The 18,249-nt window shown below is 41.9% G+C and overlaps 1 protein-coding gene across 1 annotated transcript in view; it reads right to left on the bottom strand.

Annotated features, from left to right (window-relative positions):
• Positions 1-6,466: 6,466 nt before the first annotated feature.
• The window catches only part of polr3b (polymerase (RNA) III (DNA directed) polypeptide B), a 90,015-nt gene continuing 78,232 nt past the window's right edge, over positions 6,467-18,249 (bottom strand). The window contains exons 24-28 of the mRNA XM_060839701.1: positions 16,305-16,408; positions 13,875-14,041; positions 11,244-11,357; positions 9,224-9,397; positions 6,467-7,066 (exon numbers count right to left, since the gene is read on the bottom strand). Coding sequence (XP_060695684.1) covers positions 6,937-7,066; positions 9,224-9,397; positions 11,244-11,357; positions 13,875-14,041; positions 16,305-16,408 — 689 coding nt within the window. The 3' untranslated portion in view covers positions 6,467-6,936. The remainder of the gene's footprint in view (positions 7,067-9,223; positions 9,398-11,243; positions 11,358-13,874; positions 14,042-16,304; positions 16,409-18,249) is intronic.

The raw sequence follows: 18,249 nt of genomic DNA, 5'->3' as shown, positions 1-18,249 counted from the left end.
TAACAGCAATCTAGGTTTTCTCAATATATCATTAATCTTTTGTCGTAAATTGCGTCTTATGATCCTGTCTCGTGGCTACCTGATGAAGGAGCGGTGCTATGAAAGCTAGTGATTCCAAGTAAACCAGTTGGACTAGAACCTGGTGTTGTGTGGTTTTAACTTTGTCCATCCCAGTCCAACACCAGCTCCTCCACATCAATAAAGATCTGATTAACATTTTCATATTACGGTGATAGCTAGTGTAGAGAGAGGTGCTTTATGCTGCTTGGAGAATCTGGAATGAGGTGGTATAATCTATATTTTAGAGTCAAATCTTTCAGGTATGAAATTAGAAATCTTTTCTCCACAAATACTTGATTGAAATTTAGAACTCTTCTGCAAATGATGATTGATGTTACATCAAATGTTAATGTTTAATTATTGACAATTGTTTGTTATTCAAAGGGATATGAGACAAAATGGATTTAGGTTGCAGGTTGGCCACTATCTCATTGAACAATAGACTATACTCTAGGGCCTAAATTATTGCATTCTGTTACTTTGTTCTATGTTAACATAACTCTGAAAGCACTGAAAATATAACTGAATGTCAAAGGCAGATTGTAAGATTTTCTTGCTGAAGGATGATCATTGCCTGGTCTCTTTCAGCCAAGCCTGAATGTTGTCCAGACTTTGCTACTCATTGTCACAAACTATTTCAATATCTGAGGAGACATGAATGACGCTGAACATTGTGCATTCACTAATGAATATCCCACTTCTGATCTTACGATGGAGGGAAGAACATCTGAAGAGATCTCAATCTATAACAGTGTCACAGGGAACTCTTCTAGTGCCCTCCAATAACAACCATCTTCCTTTGTGCCACATCTGACTCCAGCCAGTACAGAGTTTTCCCTGGATTCTCACTGATTTCAATTTTGCCAGGCTCCTCAATGCTCTGCTTGGTCAGATACTGTTTCATGTCAAGGGCAGTCACTCTCACCTTACCTCTTGAAATTAGCTCTTTACTCGTTGTTTGAACAAAGGCTGTAATGATATCGGTAGTTGAGTGGTTCTGGCAGAACAGAAACTGAGAGTCATTGATGAATAAGTGCCACTTGACTGTCGACAACCTCTTAAATCACATTGCTGATGATCAAGAGTGGACTGATGGGGTTGTAATTAGCCAGGTTGGATTTGTCCTACTTTTTGTGAACAGGACATTACTGGGCAACTTTCCGCATTGCCAGGTAGGTGACAGCGTTGTAGCTGTAATGGAACAACTTGGGCAGGAGCACGGTATGTTCTTGAGCACAAACCTTCATTCCTACAATTGAGATGCTTTCAGGAGTAGAACCTATGCAATATTGAGTGCCTTTATCCATTCCTTGATGGCATGCGGAGTGATGCATATTATTTTGAAGACTGCTATCTGTGATGCTGGGATGGATCCTGGCACCTTTGACAAGAGGGTGACAAATACTCTGGCAGCCTTCTGTGCCAGAACAGTGCTGCAATCAGCAAACTTGGTCCTTGTTAATTCTCTGTACAAGAACTCAATTACTCTGCAAGCTATTTCCTTCAAGTTCGCAATCCAATTACTTTTTGAAATAACTTATTGTCTTTGACACCCTCATAGACAGCAAGTTCCAGTTCACTGCTGCTCATGATGGAAAACTTCCTCACTTCCCCTTTGCATCCCTCGCCCAAACCCTTCAAGTCTGTTTTCTCCCAGTCCCTGTACCATCAGCTTTCAGCAAATTTTTCTTTGCTTTATCTAAACTATGATCTTGTATTACTTTCACAAGGAGAAACATCCCCAACTTCTCCATCCTAACTTTGTAGCTGGGATCTCTCATCCAGTAAGTCTCCTCTGCACTTTCTCAAGGACCACATTCTTCCTAAAGTACAGGAACCAGAACTGTACAAAATGTTCCAGTTGTGGCCCAAGCAAAGTTTCATGAAATTCGGCGGAACCTTCCTGCATTTGTACTCAATACCTCCACTCATGGAGCTCAATATACAATGTGCTAGTGACCAGTTTTCCAGTAAACTTAAACTTTATTCAGCTATGATTTAGTGAATGGAGCACAGCTCAGAAGGGCTACTCTTGCTTGTAGACTTCCCTAACTGATGTGAGAGGCTCCCTCATTATTGAGGATGGGGGATTGTTTGTGAAGTGCCCTCCTTCTAAAAAGGTATTTCATTGTCCATCACAATTCTCAACTGGATATGGCAGGACTCTGATCTGAAAGCTGTGGGATCATTTACTTATTTCTATTGGGTGTAGGTTTGCTTGCTGAGCTGAAAGGTTCATTTCCAGACGTTTCAGTACCTTACCAGCAAACTTCTCCAGTGGACCTCATGCGAAGTAATATTGAAAATTCCTGCTTTCTATTTATATGCTTGGGTTTCTTTGAGTTGGTGATGTCATTTCCTGTGGTGATGTTATTTCCTGTAATGAAGTCACTTCGTCTTCCTTTTCTCAGAGGGTGGTAGACGGCCTCAAAACTCGCTAAGTTATTTCTATAGAAAGCTGCTTCTGCTGTCTGGTTTGCTTTAAGCCCTCTGTTGTTGTTGCAGCAGGTTGGCACCCATATTGAATACACCTATGTGCTTAATTCTACTCCTAGCAGATGTTCTTTCACTCCCCACACACTTCTGAGATTGTTAAAGTAAGCAACATGCCAATGAGTCTACGTACAATTGTTGAAGGCTCACAGTACCTCAGGAATGGCAGATTTTGAACCTCTATATCTATAGTGAACCAATTGCCCCACTGGGCAAGTGCTGATGTAGCGGCAATACCCACCATGGCAAACGGTGAAATCGGAATTAAATGTATTCTGGATTTTCAAAGGTAGCTTAATGGTGTCCATGTTAACACTGTCAATTGTTGTACACTGATTCACCAATGCCCCTTAAAGTCTGCCATCCTTACCTAGACATGACTCTGGACCAACAGCAATGTGGTTGAGTATTCACTACCCACTGGGCAGCACAGGACAGGCTTGCCTAGCCAGTGATACCCTCATTCTATCAATCAACTTCTTAAAAAAACTCCAGCGCTCAATTTCAATACAGGATTACTTTTATTGCTTCATGGGATGACAATACCACTATTAAGACCAGCATTTTGTTGCCTAATGGTCCTTGAACCAATTAGGTCTCTGGGCCATTTCAGAGGGCAGCTGAGAGTCAACCACATTGGTATGGACCTAGAGTCACATATTGGCCAGATTAGATAAGGATAGCACACTTCCCTCATCATCAGACTAGATTTAACTTCAGATGATAGGTATTGCTGTGGTGGATTTGAACCAACGTTCCCCAAAATATAGCTGGGCCTTGAGATTATTAGACATTAAATTAAGGGAGGTAGTGTGATGTTGTAATGATGGGGAAAGATGTAAAAGCTTTTATAGAGGAAGAGATTGTTCCTGCTACAGATACAATATTTTATGGGTAATCCAACTTTGAAATACCAGAATAAATAAAGTATAAGAAGAAATTGAATAAAATGCAATTTGTTTGAGAGCTTCCTGCTGGAAGCACTCAGTAGGTGAGACACACCACAGAGAGCTTTGTTTTTGCGATCCTTTGAGAATTTTGTGGACAGATTATAAATGAGTTAATTTACCTTCATTGCTCACACCTTTGAGTATAGGAGTTGGGATGTCATGTTGAGATTGAACAGGATGTTGGTGGAATATTGTCTCCAGTATTGGTCACTCTGTTATTAGAAGGATATTATTTAGCTGGAGAGGACTCCAAAAAGTTTTACTAGGACGTTGCCGGGAAAGGAGGGTTTGAGTTATAAAGGCGACACTGGGACTTTTTTTCCACAGAGCGGAAGAGATTGAGGGGGTGACCTTATAAAGGTTATTAAAATCATGAAGGGTATAGGTTAGTTGAATGGCATCTTTTCTCTGTGGTGTGGGATTTCAAGATTAGGGGGTATATTTTTAAGGATAAGAGGAGAAAGATTTAAAAAGGACATTAGGGCCAACTTTTTTTTTTAAACCAAGTAGTTCACATGTCAAGTGCAGAAGTGGTGGATGTGGATACAGTTACAATTTTTAAAAGTCATTTGGATAAGTACATGAATAAGAAAGGTTTGGAGAGATATGGGCCAAGCGCAGGCAGGTGGAACTAGTTTAGTTTGGGATTGGTTGGCATGGACTGGTTGGGCTGAAAGGTTGGTTTCCGTGCTGTATGACTCTATAACTGAGATTGTTTCCTCTAGTACTCTCCCTGATTATCCATTTTTAAAAAAATCAAATTGGTAAGAGATTGCAGAGCTTTGAGATGCACAGGGATCTGGGTGTCCTTGTGCATGAATCACAAAAGGTTAGAATGCAGGTAAAGCAAGTCATAAGGAAAGCTAGTAGATTTTTAAAAAATCAGATCTCAAAAGAGGAATTAACCACAAAAGGAGGGTGGAATGCTTCAGTCATACAGGTCATTACAGGAGACTGCATATAGATGGTGTACCATATTGGTCCCCTTATTTAAGGAAGATGTAAACACATTAGAAGCAACTTAGTCATAGAGATGTACAGCATGGAAACAGACCCTTCGGTCCAACTCATTCATGCCGACCAGATAGTCTAATCTAGTCCCATTTGCTAGCACTTGGCCCATATATCTCTAAACCCTTCCTATTCATATACCCATCCAGGTGCTGTTTAAATGTTGTAATTGTACCAGCCTCCACCACTTCCTCTGGCAGCTCATTCCATACATGCACCACCCTCTGCATAAACAAGCTGCCCCTTAGTTCTCGTAAATTTTTCCCCTCTTACCATAAACCTATGCCCTTTAGTTCTGGACTCCCCCAGCCCAGGGAAAATACCTTGTCTATTTACCCTATCCACGCTCCTCGTGATTTTATAAACCTTTATAAGGTCTCCAACACTCCAGGGAAAATAGCCTCAGCCTCCAACACTTCAGGGAAAATAGCCCCAGCCTATTCAGCCTCTCCCTACAGCTCAAATCCTCCAACCCTGGCAACATCCTTGTAAATAGTTTCTGAACCCTTTCAATTTCACACCAACTTAGAGGTTTATTAGGAATACCCAGAAGGAGAGGGTTGTTTTATGAGAAGAGGTTGAACAGGCAAAGCTTGTATCCACTGGAGTTCAGAAGATTAACAGACAACTTGACTGACTAATCTGGAGGGGCCTTGACAAGGTAAATAGAGAAAAGATGTTTCCTCTAATGGGACAATCTCAAGATATAAGGGGTCAATGTTTACGAATCAGTTAGGATAAAGCGAGGACCGCAAATGCTGGAGATCAGAGTCGATTGTGGTGCTGGAAAAGCACAGCAGGTCAGGCAGCATCCGAGGAGGAATTCCTGATGAAGGGCTTATGCCCAAATGCTCCTGTTCCTCGGATGTTGCCTGACCTGCTGTGCTTTCCCAGCACCACACTCTTGACTCTGATCTCCAGCATCTGCAGTCCTCACTTTCACCAAACAAGCCATTAGCAGTATGGGTTCCAACAGAGCCTTGCTTGTTGGATTTTATGTTTCCATCTTTAAAGACTCATGCTGGTTTGTGGTTTTGGAATGGTCAAGAGCCCAGTTGGTCTTGATGAAGGACATGCTCAGGTGAAGCCTGTGACTGCTAATACCTGCCCAGATGTGGATAAATGCTTTTATTGATGTTAGTCAAGCTGAGGCAGTCATCAGACTTGTCCACTGGTGACAGGGTCACAATAACCGACTGAAATGAGCCTTTTGTATGAGAAGCCATGTGCTCACTTATAAGAGGCAATATGTCAGTTGAAAAGCCTGGCTAACTTTGGAAAAATCTCTCTCTGATCCTTGCAAGGTGAGCCAACTTAATCAGAAGCTGCCATGGAGAGTACTTTAGTGCAGATCATGGCTCCAATATATCGCTTATTCAAGGCAGAAGTAATCAGTAAATTGGACCAATAATATAACTTATTACTCATGGAAATAGGATGGTCATAAATTCAGGCATGATCAATCCCACTGGTTGCCACCTCCTTGCTTGCACAAAATATTGGGCAGATTAATCTCCTGACAGGCCAGGAAGTGAAGTGAACATTTCTTCCTTGCTTGTTTTCTTCTGGTTGACAGGATTTTAAAAGTTCTGTCCAGTGCGAGGGCATCTCAGCCTTGACAGCTTCTGTATGATGAGCATGGAATTCTCCCACAGCTGTCTGATCAAAGGTCCTCACTGGATGGCAGCACAGAAATATCCAAAATCCTCTATCTCAGGGGACCACTGGTACTCGGTCATCGATTCTTTTCAGTGCAGAAATTGCGGGATTTTTGGTCACTAAGGGAATTGATGAATATTGGGATAATGCAGGAAGGTAAAGTTGAGGTAAAAGATCACCAATATCTTGCTGATTAGCACTGAAAGGCGTCCCTCAAAATCCTTTTTTAAAAGTACAGACAACAAGTTCACAGTTTCAACATCAGTGCAAGGCCAACTCAAGTCTCACCCACATTTTTAAAATAAAATTTTTAATTGATGCACTAACAGCTTACAGAATAAAATATCATGAGTAGCCACCTTCCAATATTTTCAAAACTTAAATTAAATTAAATAAACCAATTCTTCTTCAAGGCTATGTCTGCCACTCAGCTACTCCCAGCTGTGGCGGTTATAAGTGAATGATGTCGGGTGGTTTAGTGAACAAACACAAGGCTCTGCATTAACTCTGCTCCCTCAGTTCGAGAACCGGCCAGACCTTTATGAAGGCAGCTACAGTCAGTTTTGCTGTATTGTCTCAGCCCATCAATCACCAGCAAATTAATTCCTCTCCTTGCCAACGTGAGCTGAACAGGGAGCATAAAACAGATATATCGCAGTTTTCAATCACTCCTCTCCAGCCAGTTGATGCTCAGGAGAAAGTCTCTGTGCCGCAAGAATTCTTGCTTTTCTGCTTAAACACTTTCCTCGTGTTCCAGAACAGATCATTCGTTGTACCTGGCCAGCTTCAGTCTGGGCACAATGTTCATGGACTGCAGTTCCTGAAATAATAGTTTACAGGCATACGGGATCCGCAGAGAGGAGACATGACACGATGACTTGCAATAATGACACCTAAAAAGACAAAACATCCTCAAACCACATGCTTTAAATGGGGTAGTGTAAAACAATCTTACTAATTCCAATTAAAAAAAAAAATCAACCAGTCACCTCCCAGGAATGCAGAAGGAAGTATTGTTTTTCACATGGCAATATCATAGAGATAAATCCAACTGTGTTTGTAAAATGTAAGAAAGAAAACTATGCAAACAATTACAGCTCTAATTCACCAGTACAGAATCTTTTTGCCTCAGGAGGGGAGATTTGATTGAGGTACACAAGGTCATGAGGGGCCTGGATAGAGTGGATGGGAGGAACTTCGTTCCCTGAAAAGAGAGAGAGGGGGGAGAAAGAGAGAGAGAGGGGGGGAAGAAAGAGAGAGAGAGGGGGGGAAGAAAGAGAGAGAGAGGGGGAGAAAGAGAGAGAGGGGGGGGAGAGAGAAAGAGAGAGAGGGGGGGAAGAAAGAGAGAGAGGGGGGGAAGAAAGAGAGAGGGGGGGGAGAAAGAGAGAGAGGGGGGAGAAAGAGAGAGAGGGGGGGAGAAAGAGAGAGAGGGGGGGAGAAAGAGAGAGAGGGGGGGAGAAAGAGAGAGAGGGGGGGAGAAAGAGAGAGAGGGGGGGAGAAAGAGAGAGAGGGGGGAGAAAGAGAGAGAGGGGGGGAGAAAGAGAGAGAGGGGGGGAGAAAGAGAGAGAGGGGGGGAGAAAGAGAGAGAGGGGGGGAGAAAGAGAGAGAGAGAGATTCAAAATGATATGTACAAGGATTAGAGGGGACCTGAGAAAACCACCTTTTCTTCAGAGTTTGGTGAAGGTCTGGAACTCACTGCCTGAGGGGGTGGTGGCACAAAACCCAGTCCTTTAAAAGTACAAACAGGTTCACAGTTTCAACATTAGTGCAAAGCAAACTCAAGTTGTCTCACCCTCATTTTCAAAATAAAATTTTTAATTAATGCATTAAAATGCAACTGATGCCATGTACAAAATAGACCGGAGTACTGGGAAAAGGGAGGAGGCTAGGTAGTTTGTTCTTTGCCCAGTGTGATCAGTGGGAATAGGGGTCATGGTTTACTCTCGTGAAGTAAAGTTTTCTACATTTTCTATGTATTCAGGACAAGAAAGATGTCCAGGGACATTGGGAGAGGCAGAATGGACATAAATGGGTCAAATGGCCTTTTTCCTTTGCTGTAATGATTCTATGAGCTGTGATTAATTATATTTATTGAGTGATGTATCCTGAATATTGTTGTGAAGATCAAAACCATACTCCAGAAAACTCAAGCATTTACTATTTTCTGAACACACTGCAGATAAACTGTGCCACACAACCAAGTCACAAGAAAATCGAAGATCTCTGCAGTTAAAATGTTTAGAACACACATTTTCAAAGAACCAGGCTAGTGACAGCAAATAGGTTATGGTAGTGTAGCAACTTTGACACAAACTTCACCGTCAGGTTAAGTCCATCCCTGTCAAATGATGAAGTTAATAATCAATAAATTTGGCAATCTGTGGGAAAGTTTGATTTGTCTGGCCCCAACGTCTAACAAAAGAAAGGCTTGCATTTCAATAGCACCTGCCACAATGGAAAGTGCTCCCCGCTTTCAATGTAGAAAATATACCAGCCAATTTGGACACAGCTACCTCCCAGCAACAATAGTGTGATAGTGATCCGATCATCTGTTTAATGCAGAGAGAAATACTTATTTGCCACACTATACGGGAGAGATTTTCCCTGATCACCTTCGAAAATGTGGTATGAGAACAGTCAAACCCACCCATTAGACAGGAGGGCGATTTAATAATTCCTCTGAACGGGTGACCCTCTCTCAGCACTGGCCCACCAAAAGCGTGGCACTCCCTCAGCGCTGGCCCACCAACAGTGCAGCGCTGGCCCACTGAAGCTCAGCCCTGCATCTGTGTGGTCCCTCTGATAGTGCTGGCCTTCTGAAAATGTGGCATGCCCTTACTCCTTTTCTCCCTCCTTTGAAAGTGTAGCACCCTCTTAGCATTGCATTGATTTGGCAGAACGGAGTGATTTGGAACCAATTCTTTGGACAAGAACTTTATATCTTAACCTAAGATGCGATTACAACCATGAGCAATGCTTTATGGGGTGAAGATAGCTAATGCTCTCAGGATACCTCTTAGCAACAAGTGGATGGAAGTAGATGTATTTACCAGCCAGAGTATCCCAGCAGACCACACTGTCCACAGACATCCACTTCAAAAGCATCACTGGAGATCATTAACCTCTCCAACAGCATCATGCTGGCTCCATAACCAATCAGGCAATCGCGTTCCATCTCACCAAGACGCAAACCTCCATCACGTGATCGTCCTTCAGTCGGTTGCCTGGCAGGTCAAATTTTGAGAGAATCATCACCAAATTAAGATAACGTGAAGCTTGCAAACTGCAAAATTACATACACAGTACAAACACAGGTATCTATACAATGGGGATCTTACTGATGGAGACAGATTTTTAATCAGTAGAGATTCAACACATAGAAGATAAGAACTTCATCCCAGGAATGACTTGACTGTACCTTCTCTGAACTGCTTCTAAAACAATTTCCAGGAAATGGCACGAAAGTGGATTTGAGGATCATCAGATCCACCAAGTGGTCAAACAAGTTTAATGGGCTGAATGTCCTTCTGCAGTTTGTATCTCAAAATCTTTTAGTCCAATCCCCAACGTTGTCCCTTTTGATTTAAATTTTAGTACATTATCATAGAATCATATAACCCAAGGTTTGTGCGAAGATTTGTAGCTCGGGTGCTCGTTGTTGTGGTTCTGTTCGCCGAGCTGGAAGTTTTTGTTGCAAACGTTTCGTCCCCTGGCTAGGCGACATCATCAGTGCTTTGGAGCCTCCTGCGAAGCCGGAGGAGGCTCCAAAGCACTGATGTCGCCTAGCCAGGGAACAAAACGTTTGCAACAAAAACTTCCAGCTCGGCGAACAGAACCACAACATCATATAACCTCTACAGCATGGAAACAGGGCCTTTGGTCCAACAAGTCCACACCAATCCCTTTGAAGAGTAACCACCCAGACCCACTCCCCTCCCCTATTATCCTAGATTGACCCCTGACTAATGTACCTAGCCTACATATCAGTGAGCAATTTAGCAACTATGGACACTTTACCTAACTTGAACACCTACATACTTCACTGAAACTTCAATGAATGCCAAATTAAGTTGTTGTTTGATAGTAGCACTGAAGTTGTGTACTAAAGAAAAGGATTTACTGTCAAAGCTTTTCATCTTGCACACATCAGGACAGAATTGCAAGAATACCAAATTTCAGAAGGAATACAGGACTCAGGAGCAAGAGCTTGTTCCACCATTCGATAGGCTGATTTGGTTATGGTCTAATCTACACCTTCCTGCATGACCTAGTAACGCCTGATTCACCAGTACATCAAATATCTATTCAAGTCAGCATTGAATAAATACAGGCCCAACCTGTACTCACCTCTGGAGGAGCAAAATTCCACAGTCGAACAACTTTCTAGGAGGAGAAACTTCTCATCTCTGTTTCAAACTATGTCCCTAGTTTTAGTTTCTCCCTGAAGAAACACCCTCCTGGTATCCAACTTATCCTGTAGCCTTGAATATTTCATTAAGATCACCTCTCACTCTATTAAATTCCACTGGGTATAGATCCAACATGTTCAAACTTGGATTCAATCAGACCCGCAGCATGACTCACTCACGTGCCCTGTGTGAAACTTCTAACACACGTCAGTGAGTCACACTGTAAGCCTGGCTAACAATCTTTAAACGTTTGTAAGTGTAATTCTTAGCAGAATCAGGATTGCTTAAAGTGGTGCCCAATCGTGGAATCACATCTAATGTTGGACATGATGATCATGAGGTGATATCCAGTGTTCTGCCTGTTGTGGAGAGCCATAGGGACAGGCTGCTTGTGAAGATTTGCCACTGGAGCCTTGGGATGTGTGTCTTACGTACCTGCAATCACAGTTATTACCTTGCACTAAAGTATGGGAAGCTTTGACTGCTGGTTTCTTTTTCAACAGTAGCTAAATTATATCCAAAGATTCAATTTCAGCTCCCTACCTCTAACCATACACAATGGGAACAGTTCCAGTCAGTTGACCAACTGAAGATCTCCATGACCTGCAGCTAGACTATTAAGCAATGAGACAATATTAATTCAACACTGATGAGAGCTCACCTGGTGAGGACGGCCCGGGGACCTCGCGCTCGTGCATGCATCTTATCCAGCACCATGTGTTTCAGCTTCTGATAGTACACAGGACCAAAGTAGATGTATGCTTCCAATGGCTCACTGGCAAAGACAAGAGAAGGTGATAGGAGGAAGTGGATTACAAGGCACCCCTGAGCACAAAACTAACAGCATGTGGGTAAGAGACTTGTACATTACCACATGGACTGTAGTGGAACAAAGTGGCATACAATCACAACTTTATCGAGGACAACTATTAGTGACACGGCTAACCAGAGAATGAATGAATAAAAATAATTTTTGAAGCCCAACTGTAACAAATTCAGCATAATCTGTCTCATTATACTCAATAAACATTTTAAGGATCTTAGTACTTATTAACTGCCTAGATCTTTGCTTTCATAATTAGATTTTTTTTTAAGAAAATCAAACACACAAGAATATTTCGAAGCATTAACACAAAATATGGATTAATCACTTTTACTACGGTTCTTAACTTCCTTGGAGCGTTCAGCAAATTTGTACTCTATATTTTTAATCTTCACTTTTTTAAAAAAAATCAGACATGGCACTTGGATGTTTATGTGCTTATGACACCACAGTCAGCACGTACAATGAAGTGCTTTATGAAGTCCACTTTTTATTGCAGTGTAGACATCAAGAGCATTAAATTGGAATACAGCAGTAAGATCGATGACTAAGTGATCAGTTTTTGATAAGTATCGATTGGGACACTAGGAGAACCTTCCCCCAGACAGCATACGCGCTATGGGATAAATCAGATCTAAATAAATGGACAAATGGAGCTTTGGTTTTGCGTCTTGTCCAAAAGAGCTGCCATTCTGACAGTGTGGCCACTCTGACAGTGTGGCATTTCCTCAGAACTGCCCAGTGCTGAAAGAGTTTAAGGATTCAAGATCTAAGCTGACTTTGAAGAGGCAGCTCCCACTGTTGTAATGTCTCAGTTTAGTCACATTGATTAAAACTGTATACTTTGCAGCAAAGGTTATATATACTTTCATTGCTAACAGCCAGTTATATTGACTGTTACTATTACATATTATTGTACAGAGTATTTAGGTCAAATCAGAGAATAATGCAGCACTTATGAGGCCTTTCAGTCCATCAGGTTGGTGTTGGCTCTTTTTAGAGAAGTTGAATTAGCTGTACTCCTTCCCTGCACATTTCCGTCTTCATCGAACATACAGACCCTTTGGCCCACTATGTTGTGCTTGAGCATTTACCTTAATGTATGATCAACATAGCCTATACATCCCTCAATTTACTGTCGTCCAGCAGTCACTTAAATGTCCCTAATGTCTCCAATTCTACTACCACTGCTGGCTGTGCAATCCATGGACCCACCATACTCTGCATAAAGAACCTACCTCTGACATCGCCCCTATACCTTCTTCCGATCACCATAAAATTATGACCCCTTGTGACTGCCATTTCTGCGCCAGGAAAAAGTCTCTGGCTGTCTACTCTATGCTTCTGTTTACCTTGTATACCTCTGTCAAGTCACCTCTCTTCCTTCTTCTTCCCAGTGGGAAAAGCCCAAGCTCACTCAACCTCTCTTCATAACAGAAGTTCTCCAATCCAGGCAGAATCTTGGTAAATCTCCTCTGCACCCTTTCAAAAGCACCGACATCCTTCCTATAACGAGGTGACCAGAACTGGACACAATATTCTAGTGCAGTCTAACCAGGGTTTAGAATCATAGAATCCCTACTGTGTGGAAACAGGCCCTTCGGCTCAACTAGTTCACATTGACCGTCTACAGAGTAACCCACCCAAACCCACTCCCCTAACCTATTACTCTATACTTACCCCTGATTAATGTACCTAACTTACACATCCCTTAACACTATGTGCTATTTAGCATGGACAATTCACCTAATCCGCACATCTTTGGATGGTGGAAGGAAACCAGTGCACCCAGAGGAAACCCACACAGACATGGGAAAAACGTGGAAATTTCACACAGCCAGTCGCCAGAGGCTGGAATCGAACCCAGGTCACTGGTGCTGTGAGGCAGCAGTGCTAACCACTGAGCGACTGTGCCACCCCATTTTATTGAATTGCATTTACTGGGTTTCATAGAGTTGCAGCAATACCTTGTGGCTCTTAAACTCAATCCTTGTTAATGAAAGGTATTCAAGTACTTCAGCAATTCCCTTTTGAAAGATACTGTCCCTATCAGATACACATTTCTTTCAGACAGCTTGGATGGAACAAAAATGTAATTTTCCCCCCAGATTTGCTAGCAAAACTTTCAACCTGTCTCGTCTGGTTACCAATCCTTCCATCACTGATAACAGTTTCTCCTTAGTTACCATGTTTAAGGGTTTCATGATTTTGAACCTGTGTCAAATCTCTCCACAGCCTTCTCTCTTCAGAAATACTATCCAATATCTCTGTTCTCACCATAAAAGTCTAGAATGGCATTAGTGGTATTAATATATAGTACTAGGAGAAATATTGCTGATGAAGGGCTTATGCCTGAAACATCAATTCTCCTGCTCCTTAGATGCTGCCTGACCCGCTGTACATTGCCAGCACCACACTCTCTACTTAAAATACAGGATATCAAGATCAGTATTTATGAAACAGACTTACCCAGTGATTCCAGAGGTTACATAATCCTTGCCAAGATAATTGTAACCATAATGTATCAAATCCTCACAAACATCCTTTACTTTGCTGCCACCAAAGGCAGTGCCATAGTGGAACCTGCCATCCAGGAGACCAGCCTTCCCTGCCAATAGTTCAATCAACTTTCCAACCTAGAGACAAGGAAATGACAGCAAGTAACATATTCACAAATCCTGGAAAGCCAAAATTCAGAAATGATTACTATTTCCCCAATTCTCAAGCCTAGCTTTCAATTACAGCTATTGCATGGTTTCACCCTACGTTAGTGACACACTCCCAACCACTCCAAAGTTACTCCCTCATCCCAGGATCGCTCCCATCCCATCAAAAGGACACTGGATTATTATTATTTAGACAGAAATGGTGAGCAGGGTATTGGGAAGAAGGCAAGAAATTTGCACCAGTGTAAACAAGGTGGCCCAATGCATCCTTCTGACTGTGAAATCTCTGTATCTATATTATTCAGCTACCCCACACATCCATTGGAATTCACTTTCCATGACACTTCCCATCTCGCTCTCACCCCTCCAAATTTATTTTTCCCAGCAACCGTCCCTTTCCTTTCTGACTGATTGTAACACATGCACCAACATTAAAAACAGACACCAATTTATACTTTCGCTTGATCCCAGCAAATCGTACCCCTTTGTTTCAGTTTTTATGCAAGGTAAGAGATGAGTGTTCATTAAGTTGATTACAAGAGATTCTGGTCTCTTTTGTCCCAATGGATGGACAACAAATGTTAGCCTTGTCAGTGTCACCTTTGACAACAACAATTTTTTTTAAAAATCCTGGCATGCCTTCAAAAAATTATAAATAATTTTACTATTTTAATCATACTCATTTCTGCCAGTGGGAAGTTGGGGGGCGAAAGAGAAGGAGGCAACACATTTGCTCATTAGTTGTATGCACTGGGCAAGAATTCAGCAAAACACAGTACACACAGACATGGAATGTCTCAGTGGGCTGACGCCTCATCAAAAACTGTGGATCCAGATCTTGGAACTTTTTTTTTTTAAAAAGGGTCTATCAACAATGGAAAGTAGGTAAATTGACTTGTTTTTAGAACGCTGTGCATTGATTTATTGAGAATACTGTTGACTATGTCAGCTGTCATACTAGAATTTGTTACAGCTGTCAAAATATATGAGCTGAGCTTTCATACTAGGCTGTTGGATACAAATAGATTTTAAAGCAGAAATGAAACCACTTAATTGGAAATTTTTATTTTCGCAACTTTGTGGCTACAGAGATGAACGGGGGTGGGAAAAAGCCTCACTTAAAAACTGTGCATCCGCAAGATCACTGAGTTAATACAGTGTGGGGGAGGGATGCACTCCAATGAATGTCCTTGTCACATCATTTTTTAAGATTAAATGGCAGGTGACATTATTAACAAAAAGTCCATACATCAGGTCTACAGTGTGACAGCACAAATAGATAGTTCCGATAACCAATGATGCTTTGAAACAGGAACAGGCCTTTCAACACCTCAAACACACAAACTGGACCATCATTGATCTGTACCTCAAATCTATTAATTCTCCTTAAACTGTATATTCTTCGATAGTCTTACCTAACACAAATCTATTCATTAGAATATTGAAAGTCCCAACTTACCTCTAGAATCAACATTCTCTTTAGGAAGAAAGTTTCAGAATTTTGTAAACTGGGGTGCGAACAGGCTTTTTTGCAATTAAAAGACAACCACGTACCTTCAGAGTTGAGGATGCAGGGAAAACCTTTCAGCCAATTTCCCCCACTAAACTCTCATTAAACGTTGAGACAGAATGTGTTGCAAGTCTTTCAGTGCATATCTACCATGATGCTGGTCATCCCAGCTGCTGCCTGAGCTACACTAGAAAGTGCCCTGTTTGCATTGCTTCTTTACTGACTGGCTGGAAAATCTAACCACTCTGTCAAGGAGTGAGCTACTGTCTGCCTCAATACACATTTCGTTAGAGACCTTTTCCAATATTAAACATTTAGAATATGGCGAATGCAGAACTCCTATTTGTTTAATGCGACAGGGAAGGTTAAAAATGTCCAAGTATTTAAACTGAACCCAAAGGGTTTTGAAAACTGGTGAATCAGACTTACAATATCATTTTGGAGTGCTAAAACAATTCTCATATCAATGCAAGTTGAGCCCCATTTCAGATTTAAATTACAAATTCAGTGTTAAGGCATATAGCAGAATAGGTACTGAGGTAGCAGTGTAACCAGCTCCTTGGTGATCCAACTTTCAGAAAGTGCCATACAAAGAGAATCCCTTCACAGATGTTTCTTATTCCAGTTAAAACTTCGGCCTCTGTTCCATTTACTGATGGGAAATCCGTTCCAATACACTTGCAGTAAACGGGTGTTGCACAGAATATGGCGGTCCATACTCACTGTCATTCGGGAGGGGTAACCATGAGGATTCATGATGATGTCTGGACAGATTCCACTGTCACAGAATGGCATGTCTTCCTGAGGCACAATCAAACCACAGACACCTAAGGGAGCGAGAGAGAGCTTTACCAGCAACAGTTTGTAGTATCTTTTGCAATTAATCACAAATGCATCATCCAATCATTGGCATGCTACAAACACTCTAAACACAGATAAATTTCCAAACCACACTACTCATTTCCACATGTTCATTTGCATATCAGAGTCTGAAAGGTAATACACTTAAAAAAATTCCTCAAATTCTTTGACTATTCTTGCTCATAAGATTTTATCATTCAGGAATCTTAATTCTATGGTTAAATGGTTACATTGCTTTGACCAAGGTCAGGGATTAAAATCGGGAGAATGGGAGTTCATGACAATTTCAACTGTCGAACACAGTTTAAACCAATCTGGAAATAAAGAGCTGGCATCAGTGAAAACAAAAAGTGATTTCTATCCCGTACCAATGCCATTAATTCCTGACAAAGTCACTTATTTGTAGCAGAACAGTTAATGATGGTCACACAAGAATTTGAAACAGTAGGCCATTTGGCCCATTGAGCCCTGCTCTATAATAAGTATCAGTCTCTGCAAGGTCAGTCACAGTCTGAGAATTAATATTTTCACAAGGGGAAAGATATAAAAGGAACCTAAGGGGAAACTTCTTCATGCACAGGGTTGTACATGTATAGAATGAGCTGCCAGAGGAAGTGCTGGAGGCTGGTACAATTGCAGCATTTAAAAGATATCGGGATGCTTAGATGAATAGGAAGGGTTTGGAGGGATATGGCCGAAGTGCTGGAGAATGGGACTAGATTAGGTTGGGATATCTGCTCGGCATAGACGAGTTGGACCGAAGGGTCCGTTTCCATGCTGTACATTTCTGTGACTCTCTAACTCCTAAGAATGGAAAAGTTGGATTGAGTGTGAATTTTTTCCACTCTTAAGTAGAATATACCCAGCATCTAAGCAAATTAATTGCTGCAACATCGCAGCAGTTGTTTAAACCCGGCGGCACGGTGGCTCAGTGGTTAGCACTGCTGCCTCACAGCACCAGGGTTCCAGGTTCGATTCCAGCCTCGGACGACTGTCTGTGTGGAGATTGCATATTCTCTGCGTCTGCATGGGTTTCCTCCTGGTGCTCCTGTTTCCCCCCCACAGTCCAAAGATGTGCAGTTTAGGTGAATTGGCCATGCTAAATTGCCTATGGTGCATTAGTCAGAGGGAAATGGGTCTGGTGGGTTACTCTTTGGGGGGTTGGTGTGGACTGATTGGGCCGAAGGGCCTGTTTCCACACTGTAGGGAATCTAATCTAAACTAACAAAGAACCTACCAAAGAATAGAAAAAATTACTTGAATCACAGGTGATACCTACAGTAAGCCAGGAAGATCTAGTGGCCGTTCATAAAATTATGAATTCCCATGTGTGGGACTGGATGGGATGAAATGGGAAGACCACGCAGCAAAGGGGGTTAAAACCAAGACCCTACTGTCCCCTAACCAATGCTTCTGGGCTAACAGGTGAATAGGCATCTTTGGGAAAACTTCACACAACCTTCTTGTATGGTGAAATAAGCACAACTGTGAATAGCAGCAGACTGTGGAAAATGTAGACTGCTAAGGCTACAGAGGGCCAGTGTGTGTTGTTTGTTTTGTGTGAAAGGGAATGATAAAAGATGCATGAAATTGACACAGAAAGGCAGGAAAACAGAAAGAAGCGAGGCTGCTCCATCAGAGGCAGCGTGTAGCCTTTGGAGAGCTGCATAACAATGGGATCCACACATCCAAGCACAGATCCAACACAGCTGTGGGTTTCATTAGATGAAGAGACTGGTGACTAAAGTAAATAATTAACCTATTGTGATCCAGTGAAAGTGCTTGACAGGGCTAACCATATCTAAGG

Source organism: Hemiscyllium ocellatum, chromosome 19 (genome assembly GCF_020745735.1).
Source record: "Hemiscyllium ocellatum isolate sHemOce1 chromosome 19, sHemOce1.pat.X.cur, whole genome shotgun sequence".
Taxonomy (NCBI): Eukaryota; Metazoa; Chordata; class Chondrichthyes; order Orectolobiformes; family Hemiscylliidae; genus Hemiscyllium; species Hemiscyllium ocellatum.
Note: the sequence above shows the minus strand (reverse complement) of the source record. Positions and strands in the feature narration are given on the sequence as shown.